Source organism: Canis lupus, chromosome X (assembly GCF_011100685.1).
Source record: "Canis lupus familiaris isolate Mischka breed German Shepherd chromosome X, alternate assembly UU_Cfam_GSD_1.0, whole genome shotgun sequence".
Classification (NCBI taxonomy): Eukaryota; Metazoa; Chordata; class Mammalia; order Carnivora; family Canidae; genus Canis; species Canis lupus.
In genome coordinates, this window is record NC_049260.1 from 15647156 (window position 1) to 15667164 (window position 20009).

General features: G+C 42.8%; 1 protein-coding gene across 13 annotated transcripts in view; it reads right to left on the reverse strand.

The window, feature by feature from the left end:
- The window catches only part of SH3KBP1 (SH3 domain containing kinase binding protein 1), a 339617-nt gene that overhangs the window by 86576 nt on the left and 233032 nt on the right, over positions 1-20009 (reverse strand). For all 13 annotated transcript variants that reach the window (XM_038586998.1, XM_038586995.1, XM_038586997.1 and 10 more), the window contains 2 exons: positions 15173-15245; positions 1893-1987 (listed from right to left, as the gene is read on the reverse strand). In XM_038586998.1, the coding sequence (XP_038442926.1) occupies positions 1893-1987; positions 15173-15245 (168 nt within the window). The remainder of the gene's footprint in view (positions 1-1892; positions 1988-15172; positions 15246-20009) is intronic.

The window sequence follows — 20009 nt, forward strand, 5'->3', positions numbered from 1 at the left end:
TTCGGTTAAAAAGAGGCTGCCCCCTCTGAACATAAAGAAAAACAAAAATGGTAAAGTGCACCCCCCCCCCCCATTGCAAAGAATGGTTTATTGAGCTCTCTGGTTGCTTAACCATCGCAGGGAGAAGCGATCCACCCCTTTCCCTATAGAACTAGAACCAAGTACCTGTGCTAAGGATCGAAATATTCGTAATTATGCTTTACACCTATTTAACAACTTCTTTATTCTGAGTGTTTGGTGAAGGCTACGGTTCAAAATAGGAAACACGGCCCAGAAGCAGCCTGCTTCAGGATGAGTGGAGGGGTGGTAAAGAAAGAGAAGAACGGCTTCTGCCTCCCTGGCAGAGAGGAACAAGAAGGGTCACATCTTACCCTGCTCTGATTTCCTCCAGCCACGTACAAACAGAGATACGCTAAAATGAATGCAGAAGAACAGCTCACAGGGAAAAACGATGGGCAAGTTCTTGGGCCCTCAGCAGAGGTGGGAAGAGTTTGCTATTCCAGAAAGGCACTCTTAGCATTGTCTAGCATACCACTGTTGTATGGATAAGGCCAGTTCTTTCCCTAAACTAGTTTTGATCTTTGGTAAGCTGCTTGACCTCTGTGGTCATTAATTCCCTGGCATCTTTGGCTCAGGGTCTTAAAATGCACAACTTCTACAACACTTCTTATAGGTAAGTGTCGGGTAGTATAAAGGTGAATCGTACCCATCACTTTAGGGACATTCATGGGGGTGGAGGGAGGGGGCAGGCAAACACTGTGATCCTGTCCCTCTCAGTAATGGCCACACGAGCGAGACCCCGAACCCCTCTCCTCTCTCTCCCCTTTCCCTGCACTCTCCACCCTGCCAATGCTTTCCAGCCCAGCATGAGCACAGGCAGCCATGATGATCCCCAAGTCACGCTTATGCCAAGAGCATCACGAGTTCCCTGCCACTTACCTGGACCCCAGAATAAAGCCACTTTACACATCTCAAAGATGGGTCAGCTTTTCACCATATTTGACCATCACGAGAATCCTGTATCTCAGCTAAAACACCATATAGTCTAGGAATTATTTAAATAAGATATCTTTCAACCACTTACTTGGTGAGTACCATTGCATGAAAACATAAATACTACACAGTTCAGACCCTGTTAAGCTGTATCACTTCACACAGATTTTATAGCTCTCCGTATGTTTACAGGGCTTTGCCTGTAATGATAATAAAATCATCCAACCTTCTTAGTCCAGACAAGACAAGCAAAATTCTCTCAGGCATGCTACCTGTCTTTGATCTGAACAGTGCACATTCTTTACGCATTTGCTGCCTGTGAGGCATGACCTGCCCTTTTAAAGCCCCTCTGGATGCCTCATGACACAGCTTTGCAGCCAGGGCTGCTGTGCAGGGCAGGCTCTTCAGCCAAGAAGGCCACCTTCTGGGTTAGCCGTTCTGGGATGGAGCTTTCCCCCGGGCCATGCCAATCTGCAGCTGGTGCTAAGGCCAACAGAACTACTCAGTTTCCAAGTTCGTTCATTCACTTGGGTACGCTGGGCTTAGCCTGATCAAGAGGCAAGATGCAAGATTCTTCCTCTGAAGTTCGGGCAATGAAAATCAAGTGTTTCGAGGCCTAAAACAAAAGCTGTAGTGTCCAGTCAACATCTCGAAGCAGTTCGCAGTTTATTTTTACTTTTTTAAAGATTCTATTTATTTATTCATGAGAGACACAGAGAGACAGAGAGAGAGGCAGAGACACAGGAAGAGGGAGAAGCAGGCTCCACACAGGGAGCCCGATGTGGGACTCGAGCCCGGGTCTCTAGGATCACCCCCTGGGCCGATGGTGGCGCCAAACCGCTAAGCCACCGGGGCTGCCCCAGTTTGCAGTTTAAAAGGCAGGAAGGAAGTCTGCTTACCTTATTGATGAGAGTCACTATATCTCCTTCTTTGATTGTCAATTCATCATCATTCTGTGCCTCATATGGAAATATTACTTTGCAGTAATCCTTGGCTGTAAGAAGAAAAGAAAACACAACCTTTACAGTGCTTCACCTAATGAGCTGGCCCAGGAAAAGATGTTCTCTCTCACATCAACTTCAGGAAAAAGCACTTAACAGATAGGATATAATAATGATTGCATAAAGAAAGAGTCACCCTCAGGAAACTACCTAAGATTGCTCATTTGGGGCTCATGCTTATGTATTCTCTTCATTTTCCCTCCCTCACAAACCATGTGATGTCATCAAATGTCACTGACTGCTTTGTGTCTCTCTCAGGCAGAAAAGCAAATGGTTTCCTTGATCTTGGATGTATATTTGATGTACTTTATTTTATATACCATTTCATATACTCTTTGGGTGCATGCAAAAGCAGACATAATCTACAAAGAGAAAAAAGCTTAAATTCGGCCCTCACTGTCTTATTCCACACATCACTAAATCAGAAACAGGGTATCTGTGTATGTTACAAAGCTAACATGGTACTTAAAACAATAAAAAAAAAAAGACTTCATTATGGTACATCTCGCAAGAAAGGTATTTGTATATGAACATGTGTCAACCACAAACAGCCAACAAATACCAACTAAATGTTCTTTATACACATGTGTATATGGGGCAGGGGGGACAAACTTGTTCAAATATGTCCCATGGCGTCTCTGTGGGAACCTGTCTATTTAGGTGGGGATGTTCATCAGCAAGGATGTGTACCTAAGAGAGAAAAACACTACAGCCACTAAAAATCAGTTCAGATATGCCCACAATTATATGCTTTTGAAAGTCCATCTGATGTCAGGGGTGCCTGGCTGGCTCAGTCAGAAGAGTGTGCAGCTCTTGATCTCAGGTTCGTGAGTTCAAGCCCCCACGTTGGGTATAGAGATTGCATGAATAAATAAACTAAAAAAGAAAGTCTACCTGATGTTAAATCTTCTCTATTTACACAAAAGCATCAATTTAGAAGAGAGCAAAAACATTTGTCAGGTAGCCAGGGAAGTAAGACTTGGAAAACTGGGGTTTGATGACTTAGAACTAAAGGTTGAAAGAAAACTTCAAGAGAATTACTATCTCTTGGGACAGGCATTTATTATTCTGCAGCTAAGTCAACAAACCTAATGGCTTTGAATGACCTTAGATATTTCCCAAGGATCAGATCAGTTCCTGCAGACAGATCATAACCTAGAGCTATATACACAAGTATCAATTATATTGTCCCTAGTACAATTTATATGACTGAAATGTGGGGAGGGGGGTATTATGGTTAATGTCACATCAATCAAAGAGAGTCATGTATAAAATAAAGGCAATAAAAAATCTGTAATACAGACAGACTGTGGTCTAGGGTACCACAGGGAGGAGAGAGGGAAACGGGGCAGGAAAAGAGAGGGACTCACTTTCTGTGTGAATGTTTTTTGCTTTCTGTCCAATTGACAGAGTATATCAGTTACATCCCCTTCCCTCGTGTTGGAAACCTTCCATCTTAGGTACTCTGGGCCCTTGATACCTTTTGCTCATCAGGCCATGCTGAGGGACACTAGTTCTAAATCCCATCAATATTAATATGCCTAAAGATTCCCAGGTCCATAGAGTTACTAATGTTCCATCTCTCTTTAATTAGTAATAGCAAGCCTCCCAAATCCTGAATCAGCCAAATATTCTAAAAGGATGGGAAAAGTTAAACATCGTTAAATTGGATAATGACAGCTCTTTTCCAACTTTCCTATTGACTGTGCTAGTGAAATATGACAACCCAACCTCAAAACTTACAACACTGAAATAAGTATAGCATTATTGAAGAACTGCCCTGCAGAGTCCCAGTTTGAAGAATAATTCATTGGATTGAAATCATGGAAATATTTTACAAACAAGATAGGACACCTGTGGTCAACAAAGGAAAAAACAAACATTGTTTCTAATCCTTTCCATCAAAAAAACTAAGTGTGGTAGACATTGGTTCACAGGAGCCATTCCCCATCCCCTTCCCAGTTCATATAATCCTGCCGCATTCAGGTATTGCATTTGGGCATTGGGAATAGCTGTCTGCAGTAGGATGAGTGAGATTTGTCAAGGCAAATAATGTTAATTTCACTCCCTTTTGTTGGTGATTGGTTTAGGGGTGGGCATGTGATCTAGTTCCAGCCAATGAGATGTGAGAGGAAATCTGCTTGAGGAGGAGAGGAAGGCTGTTAGATTTTGTTCCCTGATTTTTTAGTTGTGAGGAAAATAGCTGCCCCTGCCTTTCTGCTTTTAACACTGTTTCATCCTTGTTGGAAGACAGTACAATGTTTGGCACAGTTATAGTCATAGTTCAACCATGAGAGGAAAGCCAAGGAAATCACAGAGGAGAGGACTCTCAATTCTTGACACCATTGAGATGTCTGTCAAATTAATCAACATCAAGGGGTCTGTCTCTGGATTCCTTGTTATCTGACTCCATAAAATTGTATTGCTTACCACTACTTTATGGCTGCATAGGTATTGATCACTCAAAGCAGAAGGTACTCTGACATGAAGGAACTTGGTAGAAGAGGATACCTCCACTTACCTCCCCTGAAACTGCGCATGTATGTATGTATACACACACACACACACACACACACACACACACACATATATATGACTATAACCTGCCTCCACTCAAAAAGCCACTTCCTATGCATCTGTGTCACTCGCTCTCCCCCTATCTCTTCCCTTGCTACCTCAGGAACTGGTCCATAGCAGGGGCTCAATAAATGACTATGGAAGTGACTTGTAACCAATATAGTAAGGAAATATTTCTAAAAAAGTACTAGTATGCCTTTAAAATGTTTCACAGGGCCATTTTGTTTTCTGCCCAGTTTCCCCATTAGTTAAGGAGGGCAAGTAATACCCTGCCTTTTTTTAAAAACAGCTTTAATGACATATAATTTTTATACCAGAAAATTCACCCATTTTAATTGTACGGTTTGAATAGTTTTAATAAGTATGACCATCAACATAACCTAGTTTTAAAACATTCCCACCATGTATGCTGTTTTGTGTATAATGCATTAGAAAATTATCTGGAAAGCACCAATTTTAGTTAAAGGAGGAGATATGGGTACCAGTGGCTACTGTCAACTACTATTGTCCATGAAGCAAGTTTTGACATCATGCTCACCCCTTTTTGCATCCCCATAACCTGATGCAGCTCCCACTCAATGCTTCTTGATCCCCTAGTGATACCTACAAAGTGGAGGAAAATCTGAGGGACAGCTAAATAGGAGGAGACTCTGGGCCAGGAATCAGGACAGTCAAAACTAGGTTTAATTTTAGCTGGGCTGTCCTAAGCATAAAATCTGAGACAACTACACAGTAGCTTTGGACCTCAATGTCCTTAGGTATAAAATGAGAGACTGGCCAAGGGGGTTGAGAGGAGAGTTTGGTTAACTTCAACAGAACACCTTTTCAGCAAATTTCAACTTATTCCAAAACTCTAATATAAAACAACTAAAAACAGAGCTGCTCTGGTTAGAGAGTGGGCTGGCCCAACTCCCACCCAGGTCCCCGAAATAATTTCAATGAAGCTCTGGAGGCTCCAAAAAACATACTGAACTAGACCTGAGTTGTGGCCAGCTCTGACATTTCATGGCTCTAGTCAAGGGCACTATAACTCAGAATGCCCCCCCCAATCAAACATGGCAACCACAGGCTCACATTTCAAGTTATCATGATATATTTGAAAATAAGGTCCTAATTCAGCAGTACTGGAAAATAAAAACATGCTGTTACTTTGGATGTACCAATGGTTTTAAGACACTAAAAAATAATAAGTGAAAAAAATGGACTAACTCTGAGACTATAATTTTAATTTCATAGTATATGGAACAAAGATGTTCCCTACTTTAATTCAAACATTTATAGAGTCACCACCATGAAAAAGACATTGTCAGTTCTTGGGCCTGTGATATGCAAGTCAATACCCATCACATCCTCACTTGGAAGTGACAAACTAATGCCTGGGGAAAGGCAAGGGTGAAAGGATGACAAGAAGAAAAGACAAATGCTGGAAGAAGTACAGACTCACTCTGACAGGATATGGCTGTGGTATTGCAGAGGAAGGCATGATTACATTCAGGAGAGAGTTCACAAAGGAGGAGGCATTTGATATGTCTTGAAAGAATATAATTCCAAATGCTTTTTGGACGTGGGAAGATTAGAAATTTTAAATGAGTAGCAGACAGAGATGGAGAGGAAGGGGATGAAATTAATTTTTTGAGGCAGGCATTTTCCATCTATTCATCAATTAGATGGATTTAATTAGTCCGAGATCAAATAGAAATGAATGCCCACATGCACATAACAAAATAAAGGCACAACTTATTGAGATGAATTTGTCTCTATTTTTTAAGAAAGATTTAAAAAAAAAACTAATGCATTAGCCTAAGATTGAAATCCTAAGTCAATTCTTAGCTTTTTTTGTCTTTTTTTTTTACATTTATATATTTACTTTTAAGTAATCTCTACACCCAACATGGGGCTCAAACTCACAACTCTGAGATCAAGAGTCGAATACTCTTTTAACTGAGCCAGCCAGGCATCCCTTGAGCTTTTTTGTCTTCGAGTCTTTTAAGAATCTGATAAAAAAGAAAAAAAACAGTGATTCCCTCTTTCCCAAAAAAGGAAAAAAAAAACACATTCAAAGGTGCAGAGAAAATGTTGTGTAGGTTATCAGAAGGTTCAAGGACCCTGAGACCTTGGCCTAGTTCCAAATCAAGATCCTGTATACTAATTACTGATTGGCATTCCAATTTTTAGAAACTTGTTCTATTAAAACCCCCCAAGAAATCCATTCATGATTCACATCCTTCTCACCAAAAAAAAAAAAAAAAATTCAATCTCTAAATTTTTAGAAATTTACATAATATTAAAAACAGACCATTTAAGAAATTGAACTCACATGCTCATAGCCCATGAGGCCCTTCACAAGGTTTTAAAATCTATTCATATAAAAAAAAAAACCAAACAGACCAACTTAAAAAATATCCTTAGCTTAAAAAAATAAAAGCAGAACAAAAAGAATAAACATATCTGCAAGCAGAACACACACACACACACACACACACACAATCAAGGAAATAACATTAAATCCAGGATGATTCTCTGGACTCAATTTTAGGACACGAAGATTAAAATCTCATGTGTCGGAGCGCCTGGGTGGCTTAGTTGGTTGGGTGCCTGCCTTCTGCTCAGGTCATGATCTCAGGGTCTTGGGATTGAGCCCCGCATCAGGCTCCCTGCTCAGTGGGGAGTCTGCTTCTCCCTTTCCCCCCTCCACTTGCGCTCTCTCTGTCTCTCTCTCTCTCTCCAATAAATAAATGAAATCTTAAAAAAAAAATCCTGTGTGTCACAGAGTCTGATAAGAAGCCTTCCAGAACTTCCAGCAGTGGTGGAAAGTACCAGGTCACCCTTAGAATTCTTTTCCTTTGGGATACCAGAACAAAAGTATCAAGCTCAGTGGTGTCTATTTTTACCAACATCAAAACCTAAAGTTCTTTCATTAAATTGACAAATATTATCTGAGGCACTACTGGTTCATAATAATCATTTATCCAGAAGCCCTGGGGACAGAATTTTTCAGATTTTAAAAAGGAAATGTATTACATCCATACAATAGATAACATCCTCAGCAGGGATCTGGGGATGCACTCAACCATCAAATACACTCAAATTCTGCAGCATGTGGATGATTTGTCACCCCAAGTGGGCTAAATAAAGGCTATATACTTAAATTTATGTAGTCCAGGAAAAGTTTTATCACCAAACAAGTGATAAAACCTTTTTCCAGCTTTTTGTATCCTGGAAATGCAATAAGGGTATGGACTTGGGTCACATTCTGGGGGAAAGAGGCTAAGTTAAATAAAACTGTTACCCGGTTCTCAAGGAGCTTAGAACCGACAAGAGAGAATGAGGCACAAGGCTTCCGACAAGGCAACAGTGAGAGAAGGATAAGGGTGATGCCTTCAGCTTAAAGCACCAGAGTATCATGAATGCAGAATCATTTCCCAAAGGAAAGTCAGGCTCTCTTCTTAGAGGAGGAGTAAAATGGCAATGGCTCTGTACAATGTTCTAGGACTTTGGCCAAAGGAGTAAGAGTAGGAGTTGGTGGTGGTGGTGGTAGTGGGGTTCCCCAACCATTCCTGATGACAAGAATGATGTGGGGGCACCTGTTGCTTCCCTGCCTTCTCAGATTCCCTTCTCTGGGGGTTCCAATCAACAGATCTGAGGTGGGACCAGCAATCCACAGCACCCTGGTGATTCTCATAAACAGGGAAACTTAAGGAACAATCTACATCAGTAATTCTCATGCACAAATGGGCATTAGCACCAGATGGAAGATATGTGAAAACCAAACCCCCGAGGTTCCTGATCCTCTAGAACTGGGCAAGGCCTGGGGATCTGCATCTATAAAAAGTTGCCACGTGATGCTGATGCTGCAGATCCAGGGACCGCACTGTGAGAGCCACTGATCCAGCCATGGGTATTAGCAAATATTCAATGCTAGAAAGAAGCAAAACAATGGTGGGGACCTGGAGGATGGGCCAGTGTGGTGGTAGTGCCCACTGCTAGGCATACTGTATAAGAGACGTAGACAGAAAATCCAGTCCTGTGTCAGTTTGAGGATCTGGGGCTGGTAGGGATTGCTGGAGAGAATACTACACTTGTCGTTTGTTCAGTAAATATTAACTAAGTGTCCACTGTGTGCCCAGCAGCAAGAGAAGAAGTGCCCTCATAGAGCTTACAAGAATCTGCACCAGCAGTTCACAAATTGGGCTAATTTGCTCCCCAGGGGACACTGGCAGTTACTGGAGACATTTGTGGTTGCCACAGAGGGAGGGGGTGGTAACAGTTATTGGCATCAAGTGTATTGAGGCTAGGGATGCTACTAAACATCCCATAATGGACATAGAACAGTCCAAGAAAGAGTGATCTGGTTCAAATGTTAATAGTGCCAAGGTGGAAAAACCTTGGTCTACACTCAAATTCAGACCAGGAAATGAAACACATGTCACTATGTTGTCAACTCAAGCCCAACACCTGCCTCCATGAGAAAGCTGATGGTGACCCCAACCACAACCACTGCCTCTAGTCCTAGATGCTGTGGGGAATTTGACTTTCAAATTATTTCACTACTATGAATTATAACATTTTTTTAATCTTTTGCTTTAAAAGGAGAAATTAAAAAAAGAAAAAGATAAAAATCTGACAAGCAAAGCCTTTCTGTCTTCTAGTACAGAACACACACAGTACAGCACTATATAGGATACTTGTTTCAAACTGGACATGCCCAAATATGAGTTTTAGGGGAGACAAATGAGCAAAAAACACCTCCCCTGAAAAGGTAGCATGAAAGAGCTCCCAGGTAAGGCTGAAGGAAAAAAACTAACATAAAAGAATCAACTCCTTTTTCTGCTACTTAAACATGTGGTGAGAAAGCAAAAATTAGCTTAGACTGAGAAAGTAAAAACCTGCCTAGCCATTCATCAGGCTGACGTACCAAATGCAGACACAGCCAGCTGCAAAGTGAACAGGAAATAGTATTTCTCCCAAGTATGCACTGCAGCTGGAAAGGGTCCTCGCACCCCCTTCTCTAAGCACTATTGCTTTCTTATTCCCAGAGTAAGTGTGTCTTCTAAAACCACAGACTATCAGAAACTTTGATATATATATATATATATATATATATCATATCAGTCAGAATGAAATGTTCCACTCTGGGGGCACCTGGGTGGCTCAGTGGTTGAGCTCTCGTCTTTGGCCTAGGTCGTGATTCCGGGCTCCTGGGATCGAGTACGTCAGGCTCCCTATTGGGAGCCTACTTCTCCCTCTACCTATGTCTCTGCCTCTCTGTCTCTCTCTTTCTCATGAATAAATAAATAAAATCTTTTTTAAAAAATAAAAGAAAGAAATGTTCCACTCTTTTTAAAAAAGATTTTATTTATTTATTTATTTATTTATTTATTTGAGAGACAGAGCAAGATCGCATGAGTGGGCGTGGGGGGGCAGAGGGAGAAGGAGAAGGAGAAGCTGACTCCCCGCTGAGCAGGGAGCCCAATGCGGGGCTTGATCCGGGACCCCGGGATTGTTACCTGAGACAAAGGCAGATGCTTAACTGACTGAGCCACTCAGCCACCCTCTGAAATGTTCCACTCTTGACTGAAGGAATGAAAGTCACTGTGACACAGAAAAGCAAACTTCATACCCCACGCAGGTGCAGAGGCACACATAAAGAGTTCTGAACACAGCACTGCACTCTTATCTGAACTTGGTGGTTCCCAAAGAAACGACCTGGGTGCACCTCCCAGTACAGATGTGATGTTGACCCCTTTCCACACAGCCCTGCATTACCTGGAGCCTAGCAAAATACTGCTTCAATTCCATTCCACTGCATTCTCCCTCCTCCAAACTGGTAACTACTCTCATGTTTGGTGCTATGCAGGCTCCTCAGTGCAATGAGCCAATAAACCTTTGTCGGACAAGGGTCTGTCTTAGTGCTCTTGGGCCGACCAGTCTAGAGCATGGACTAGAAAGAACGGAGGGTCTGTGAAGCCCCATGGAACACTGGCAACCACCACTAATCCCTCAGAAACCCAATATAAGCTCGAGGATCCTATACATACAAATGTGTCTTTTTTCCAACTGGTGACTGTGAACTCGAGAAAGGGGATCCATGGCTACTGTGCCACTTTTACAAGACTCTGTCCAATATGGAGCCTGGTTGAATTGTAAGTCATTTTTAATTCATGTGCCCCATCATCACTTGCTATGTGCCCAGGGAGTCCATGGCACTTTTCTGTGCTGTATGGGCGTATCGAGTAGAAGACATAGCCCTTGCCTTGAGGAACTAATGACAGCTACAAGGCACCATGTGTCACACCATAGAGGACAACCCCCAAGACATGAGGCAATGAACAAACTGACCAGAAAGGTGGTACAAGTGTCCAGGAATGGAGTGAGGGGAGGTCAGGCAGGGGGGGGGTTCAAGTTTAGCCTCTGCCCCATGGTCATCATTTACTCCAAAGTCTGACCTGCCTTTGTTCCAATGTTATCCAGGATTATCTGTTTCCTAACCCTCCTACTCAACTGGTCCTCCGAATCTCTGAGATTGAACTGTTTGTTCAGAAAGATGCTAAGTAGCCATTTCTCCGGGCTGTTTTTCTATCCCACAGAGGCCACAAATCTGCATCAATTGTAGTAAGAAACAGGGAAATTCCAGATGTGGTAGCTGGAGGAATCTCAGGGTACTTCACTTATGAATATTTAGACAGTTTCCCTCTTGTTATGAAAATCATGGCAATCTGTTCCCCAGCATGTGTTTCAGATGAGTTTCAATATCATAAAAGGTTTACTGGGGGAGGGGAGATGATGTTAGTTGTTTAAATAAATCCCAATCAGCTGAGTTACTTGCCCTCAGAAAATACCAATCCACGTGAACATTTTTTGAACCACCACAACGCTTACTCCTTTAGGCTGCCGAGGACAGAGATGTGACGACGAGGCCTCTGTCCTCTGAACTCCTGAGCAGTTTCTATTAGAGATCTGTCTGCTAACCAGAAGGAAGGAGGCTGCCCTGCTTCCAAGCTCAGGGTCATTTCTAATAGTTGGTCAGCACTCTATGTCCTTCCACTTGAACGTGGCAGTTGCATCAAAATTTGAAGCAGCAAATTGTTCCCAATGCAGGAGACTTTTTAGTAGACTTAGGTGCCTCGTGGAAATCAAGGGAGAACAAATACCCCAGAATTTGCTCGTTACAATGAAAGCCAGGAAGTACGTGGGTGAGATTAACTGCAGAAATTCTTGCTCTGGGTCCTTGAAAAACATCTGTCGATAAACATCCTTCAAGCCTTCACTGACAGTGAGAATTCTTCTGACCTGCTACCCACCTACACGCATCCTTCCACCCGTACCCGGTGACATCTCATATTCCTACTGAATTGTTCCCATTTTCCTCTTGCTTCTCCCGTCTGGCTGCTCACTTCTTTGAATGCAGAAACCTTTTACTCTGAATTGTAAAGCTTTTGGAATTGAATCAGAGGATGAAGGTGCTGGAGAAGCCTCACGAGTTCTCTCTAGTACAGCCCTCTGACTTCACAGACAATGCAGACAATGAAGAGCAAGGCCAGAGAAATAAAATTATTGGCCCAAGGTCACACAGCTAGCAAATAACACAGCTGGTCCTAGAATCCGCACTGCTGACTCCTGGCCAAAACACACCAGCCAGCCTCTGTAAAAACATACTTTATTAAAACCCACGCCCCCACTGTGATGCTTCCAGGGAGCCAGGTGGATGGACGTAATTAATAGATACTTGTAGGATGGAACAGGCTTGGGCTAGAGCCAGGATCCTCCCACAGGCTTGAAGGAGCTGAATATTCGGATCTGTGTTAATACCTAGGCCCAGGAAGCCCATCTTGGATCCCAGAATTACTCTCAAACTACACTGTCCAATATGGTGGGCACTAGGCACAAGTGGCTACTGAGCATTTGAAATGTGGCTGCACCAAGCTGGATGTGCCATGCGTATAAAATCCATGCTGGATTGTGAGGACTCATATAAAATAAAGAATAAAAACACCTCACTTAATTGTTTTATACAGGTTATATGTTGAAAAGATAATATTGGGGATATATTGAGTTAAATAAAATATATTTAAATTAATAAGTTCACATGTTTCTTTTTCAAAAATGTGGCTACTAGAAAATGTGAAATCATGTATGTGGCTCACATAATATTTCTATTAGCCAGCACTGCTCTAAGACACAGTTACCCACCTCCCCCAGCCCACCCAATCTTTCCAAGAAGACTCAAATATCCTGTCTGCAGTCATTACAGAGGGTGAAAAGAAAGCATCAAGGACATGCTCTTATCCTACAGCTAGTTCTTGAGACCTGAGGACTAGTCACTTAAGCATGCCCCATGGACTGTCCTGTTTTGTGCCACATCCCCTACAAGTGACCCTCAGGCCCCTACTGCTCAGGCCCCTCCCAAAAGCAACCCACAAGTCACCCAAGGTCCTATTTCCTCTGGACAGAGGTGAACAATCTACAGAGAATGTCAACTTTACTTCTACTGAAACTCTTTCCGTTAAAAAAAATTCTGTTTCTCAGATTACTATTTCTGTAAACACAAGTCAGGTTGATAAAGACCACTGGTTGTCACGTGTCATGAGGACAGCCTGTCCTAGGGACCACATTCCAATCACCTTTGAGGCTTGATGGGTCTTCTCCTTTGCCTTCTTCTGCCTCTTCCCGGTTCTGGACATCCAGGCAACTTTGCTAATAATAGTGATCATTTATAAGCTTGTTAAATAGCCATAACTATAGAATAAGCAGGTGAATGGGAGGAAGGACAGGCTACTGTCCAACAAGAGAAATGTTTGCAGAAATGATTTAATGCTTAATTCCTCAAAATTCTTTAGTGCCTAAATGCAGGTCTAGCATGATAAGCCTATAACCTGCATGAATAAAAATATAGGGCCAGTTTCTCCTTAGGAATATGTATAAGCTCCTAACAGTGGTTTTGAAAGTGTGGGTCCTCAACCAGGAGCAGCAGTAGCACCACCTGGGAATTCCTTAGAAATGCAAATTTTCAGGCCTCACCCCAGACCTACTGATTGAGCAATTCTGGAGGTGGGACCCAGCAAGGTGGAGGGTAGGGCCCAGCTTTCCAAGTGATGCTGGAGCACACTCAAGTGTAAGAACTGCGGGGTTAGAGACTTAGACCAGGGGGCTTTCTGCCTATTATCAGGAATCTGACTATATCATTAATGGACAAAAGGCATGTAGACTTCATCTGAACCCTAAACATTAAGGCAGAGATCTAGCATCTGCATCTGTACCATCCATGAACTTATTTCTCAAAGCCACCATTTTTGGCTTGACAAGTCCCACAAACTCATTTTCTTAAGTCTAAGGCAGTATCACTCATTTGCTCTCGAATCTACCCATTTTACCCTGCAAAACGAACTCTTGGTATATTATTTTGCAATTAAAAGAATAAAGCTAGGCTTTATTCCTACGTTAATCATATTTGTGTGATTTATGTTCTCTCAATCTTTGGCTTTCCAAACTAGATTAGTAGTCTGTCCATATTATCCTCATAAGAAAATCTGAAACTAAAAACAAAAACAAAAACAAACAAACAACAATAAAACAAAATCCCTAGAAGGAATTGAAGTAATTGGTTCTGACCAGAGCCCATCCAGAATGCCCTAGTTACTGGAAGGATAACAAAAGGAATTGGAGGCTTGCCAGGTTAAGAACTACAAATTCTGGATGCCCAGGTATATTTGCATTTCAGATAAACAACAAATGGTGCGTGGGACTTACTTACAACCAAAAAATTATTCACTGTTTATCTGAAATGTAAATGTACCTGGACATCCTGTATTTTAACTGGCAATGGACCCAAAGTAGGGAATACTGCCCTGTGGGAAGGTTTTGGGGAGACAGCCATCCTCAAATACTTAAAGAGCTATTAAGAGAAAAATGGGCTAATACCAATATAGATTCCGATACTAAAATTCGTGGATAAAAATTACAGGAAGAGCGTATCTGGCTCAATGGAAGAAAGACATCTGTATGTCAAGAGATAATAGCCGAGACAGGTGGAGGATGCTGGCAGGAAGGCAGAGTTTGGGAGTGCTGGTTGAGGTCTCAGGCTAGAAGATAGGGCCCTGGACTTGAAGGCCTGTGTGTCCCCAAATTGTTTGAGTTGCCATTCTCTAAAATCTTTCTGCCTCCCGAACTATGCAAAGTGCTTGGGTATACACAGATAAGCCGTGGCTCTGCACATGGGCAAGATACAGGTGGCAGGAAAGGACCATGTTCCAGAAAGGAGAAAACCTGCAGGAGTTCTGAACCTAACTTGTGCCCACCCACTGGCAGGACCTCATGAAACACATTTGGGTGTATTTTTTGTGATGTGTTTTTAAAAGCCATTAAGGTAAAAGGGGTTAAAGAGTACACTAATCATGACAAGCCCTGAGTAATGTACAGAACTGTGCAATCACTACATTGTACACCTGAAACTAACAGAACACTGTACCTTAGCTACCCTGAAATTTAAAATAAAAAAAGTTAAACAGCCATTTAGATAATGTGAGGATTTTTCAAAGGCATTTCCATGACTGGAAAACCCTTAACGGCTTCCAAGAGTAAACTGGAGAAATAAGGTAACTCACTCTTTGTCCTGCTGTCCATTTCTGGTTTTGACGGCTCCGGAGTTGTAGCTGGAGGTAACTTCTTTCCAATAGTCTGGGGAGGAAAGAGACCATTTTACTGAACAAGATGATTCTCTCCATTAAGCAAAGAAATAAAATCAAGTTCATGATGAAAAAATGCTCCCGACTGCTTCTAAAAACCACAGACTTAAGTTTTTGCTGCTGCGTGTAGTGGTTGCCATTCTTCGACAGGTCAGACCCTCCATGACAAACAAGTGGGAGGACCAGGTAGAAAGAGCTTTATCCTTGGAGGCACTCAGTACCTTTTATTGTCATTCTTCCTTATGTCCTTATTAAAAGTTTGATTATTTTCAGCAGACTAGACAGGCACATTTCCTCTCACATTATGAGAAGCTGACTACATCTGTTGGGGCACAGCAGCTGGCCCAGAGGAGGTGCTCACAAGTGTCTGCAGAGCAGAAGAATGGTAGTAAGAGGGAAAGAATAAACAGACAGAAAGAAGGAAAGGGTAAAGGGATGGAGGGCCAGAAGGACAGGTGTACAGGCAGGTGGAAAGCGAGGCAGAAGCCTGAGTGTCCGGAGCAAGTGTGCCTTACTGCATCTCCTGGCCACCGAAAAAAATCCAACTTGTCTTGCAGGGTACAAGTCAACACATCCACGTCCTCAAGGACAGCTCTAGCTGCCCCAAAGGTGGAACATGGAGGGCCTTGCAGCCCTCCTCTCACCAGCCTTTTAACCTTCCAGGGCTTTGAGAGAGGCCAGTGTCACAGATCCTAGGTGTTTATTTACTTAAAAAAAAAAAAAAAAGATGAGTCTGTTTGGAGTTCATTTTCTTTCCTTCATTCAAAGCTAATTCTATTATCATTTATTATTTATGACCATCCACCGAAAAGACTGATCTTGTCTCTGACTAAAGATGTTCCTGAAAACACAGGTGGCTCAGAGGCTCAAAGTACCAAAAACGAAAAAACAGACAGCAAACAAAATGATAGTTCCAAAGGTGAGGTCTCTTCCCACTCTTCTCTTTTGCCACCACATTCGTGTGATTATGCTTAAGGCCCAAAGAAACTGTCTATTGATTCCAGCGAAACAGCTGTTGAAACCAAGTAGCTGGGGAAATCAAGCTCCCCAGCAATGAATGCTTTCCCTGGTGAGAATTCCAGCCACTGGGAAAACCAAACATATCTGTCCTTCAAACACATGGAGAGGAATGAACTGCATAATTCAAAAACTGGCCTGGTGGAATGTTTCCTCAAATAAAACCGATTCACCACAGTTTTTAATTTGAAAAAGTTCTTCATGCTTCAAATGTTGAAACTAACATTAAATATGAATAAATCACAGAAAGAGGATAAGATAAATCAAATCCTCAGACCTTCATGAATTTTTAAAAACATTTGTGACAGAAAGCTTTTACATTTTACACGGTGACATTTTTATTTAGTGCCACAGGGCTTTCTAAATTGTATAAAAAATGAAACCCAAAATATCATGCCGCCCCTTGACTGCTGCTAAGTACTCAAACTAATAACATTTTGTGATTCCAAGGAAGCATCAAGGAGGAAGAAAGCATGTTGTTATTTGGCCATAAGGTCAAATTTGACGAAAAACCATCCTTAGTATTATCTTGAAAAATCAGGAAGTGCCGAGAAGAGGAGACACTGTCAAGTGGCATTCACATTCCTGTTTGCACTTCCAATGGCATCCTCCTCAATCTCCATCCTTCCCTTAGGGACTGAAACAAAGCAACACTGTAGTTAACTTATTAGGAAGAAGAAAAGTAAAACCATTAATACTTTAGTGATTACTGACAGTGGAGAGAGGAAATCAGGAAAATACAGAAAGGAAACACTGCTCATTCCTGACTTGGGTTCCTTTCTGGGTAAAAATGAGGCTTCCTGGGGATCCCTGGGTGGCTCAGCGGTTTAGTGCCTGCCTTCGGCCCAGGGCGTGATCCCAGAATCCCGGAATCGAGTCCCACATCGGGCTCCCTCCATGGAGCCTGCTTCTCCCTCTGCCTGTGTCTCTGCCTCTCTCTCTCTCTTTCTCTCTGTGTCTCTCATGAATAAATAAAATCTTTTTTTTTTTAAAGGAGGCTTCCAATGGTCTGGGCTTTATTTTATTTTATTCTTTTAAAGATTTTATTTATTTATTCATGAGAGACACAGAGAGAGAGGCAGAGACACAGGCAGAGGGAGAAGCAGGCTCCATGCAGGGAGTCTGATGTGGGACTCGATCCCGGGAACCTGGGATGATGACCTGAGCCAAAGGCAGAAGCTCAACCACTGAGCCACCCAGGCATCCCCCAGTAGTCTGGGCTTTAAACCAGATGCCTTCCTTTAGGGAACCCTTCACAGGTTGTGTGTTCTTACAACTGCCTCTTATTTAGTAACAAAACGAAGTGCTGCTCATGGTCTCTGACGCCCTGGTTCACAGGACAGCGAAAGCTAAGATACATCAAGAACAGCCACCAGTTAAATACACTTACTTCTATACAGAAAGACACGCGAATGCAGAGCTTACTCTGTTCTTTCTCCTCACTGTTTCAGAAAATACTGCACCCTGGCCTCTGTGTGGATCCCAGCAACAGGGGTGATGGTGAGGCTGATAATGCACTCATCTGCCAGGGGCTCTGGACTTAAATGGACTCCTTCTTTCTTCTTTTGGGCGGTGATTGAAGGTCAAGAGTAAGGCAAGTTCCTCCCCTCTCAGCCTGATCCCCCAGGCATCCCACAGGCGGAGTAAAGCTCCCAGACCGTGCAGCACAGTATCTATCACTGGGAACTTGCTAGTAAAGCCAATTCCCGGGCCCCACCCTAGACTTTCTCAATCAGAAACTCTGGGGACGGTGCCCGGCAGTCTCTGTCTGAACACACCCTCCAGGGGATGCTGATGCACGCTCAAGATCCAGAAGCCCTGACGTAGATGTGGGTGGGACTCCATCAGCACTAACCAAATACCTCTCTTGGATTAATTAACAATGCAGGTGCCTACTCTCATACCTCCATACATCATAAACCATCTTTTTCACTCTTCTTACTCTTCTCTCTCTCCTTCCAGAAGGCCTTGATGCCTTTTACCTTCTCTGCTCTCCGGTGGCGTAACAACTCATCACTCCTACTATGTCACTCAGCTCAGAGTTTAGTGGAGCTGACAGTGGGAGACGATGTCACTGAGGGGAGAGAATGGGAGCCCAGGTGGCTATGAGACCCTTCACTAAAGAAACCCTGAGAGGATGGGTGTGGGAAGGGACAGATGGACGAATGGACAGGAAGATGGTTTTGTATCAACAATGGATGACCATCCCTAGCCTCAGACTACTTTGAAGGCCAAGTGAGCAGATGTGCATGACTGCACAAACCTTCAGGGAGAGCCAAGTCCTGTGGCTTTCAGAGTGTTTCCCTCTACGGGTATGGTAGATGGGACATCTCTTCGTTGTACGAGACTGTCTCACACACTACACTAAAGGATATCTGGCAACCTTTGCTCCTGCCCACTAATAGCCTGCAGTGCTCCTCCATAAATGCATCCACCCCAAATGCCCTACCCCTTTCTAAACACCACATTTTAGAACCTCTGTCCCTGCCTTTCCCCTAAATATAAGAACAAAAACAAGGGGCAATGAAATACTGCTTTATCACCAGGCTTTCAGCTTCCCCTACGTGGCTGAAAACAACTTTGGTCCACTAGGATAAAAGTGAAAAGACTCTCAACTTTCCAAGGGCAATGCCTAGCTCTAGTACACATATAGGTCATATATAATTGAAGGCCAGGCCTAAGTGGACAGAGAAATCAGGGAATCACATCCAAACATCTCTCGTCCACCTTGCAGGCAGTGAAGAAGGATGTTAGGCTTCCAGCAGCTATGGAAGAGGATTCAGGATCTCTACTCACTGCTTCCTCAGCAGGGTTCCGGGATTTTGCCCTCCTAAGAAGGTAGCTTATCCAGGACAAGGACTGGCCATGCACTTGGGGGTTGTGTTGACTCTGCTCAGGACACAGCTCTTTCACTCCTAAGAGATGGGCAACAGGCCCATTTTACCATCTGCCTTGTAAAGGAACACTTGCCAGCTACGCTCCACAGCTCAGCCCAGCATTTCCTCTTCTCTGTGCTGTGGCCTAAAGACTTATTAGTACCAACATCTATGCTACTCTGCTCTGTTTGCCCCCCCATCTTGGAGCTGCTGCTTAGTCTGGGAGTAGATGTCCATACGGATGACTGTATAAAGCTGAAGACTCTACAAATAGACAATTATTGATTGCCACTGATATCATCTACTATTGCTATGGATCTACTTCGACATACAGTCATCACCAGGCTGCCAGCAACTTTTGTCTCTCCTACCACATCCTAATCTCCATTTTAAAAAATGACTTTTAAAAATAAATAACTGGGATCCCTGGGTGGCGCAGCGGTTTGGCGCCTGCCTTTGGCCCAGGGTGCGATCCTGGAGACCCGGGATCGAATCCCACGTCGGGCTCCCGGTGCATGGAGCCTGCTTCTCCCTCTGCCTGTGTCTCTGCCTCTCTCTCTCTCTCTGTGACTATCATAAATAAATAAAAATTTTAAAAAAAATCCTTATAAAAAAAAATAAAATAAAAATAAATAACTAAAAAAATTCATTCCTTTGAATATTTAAGACCAGAAGTCTCTCAACTATTTGCTTTCTTGACAAAAGTACTAAGTTTCTGGGGGGGTTGTGTACAGTAGGAGCATCATATATACTCCTAGCTCCACAAGATCTGGTAATATAGCATTGGGAAAGATAAGCCCCATATGATTTCAGTTACTGGAGCAAGTAATTTTTTTTTCCTTTTCTATGCCAAAATGAAGAAA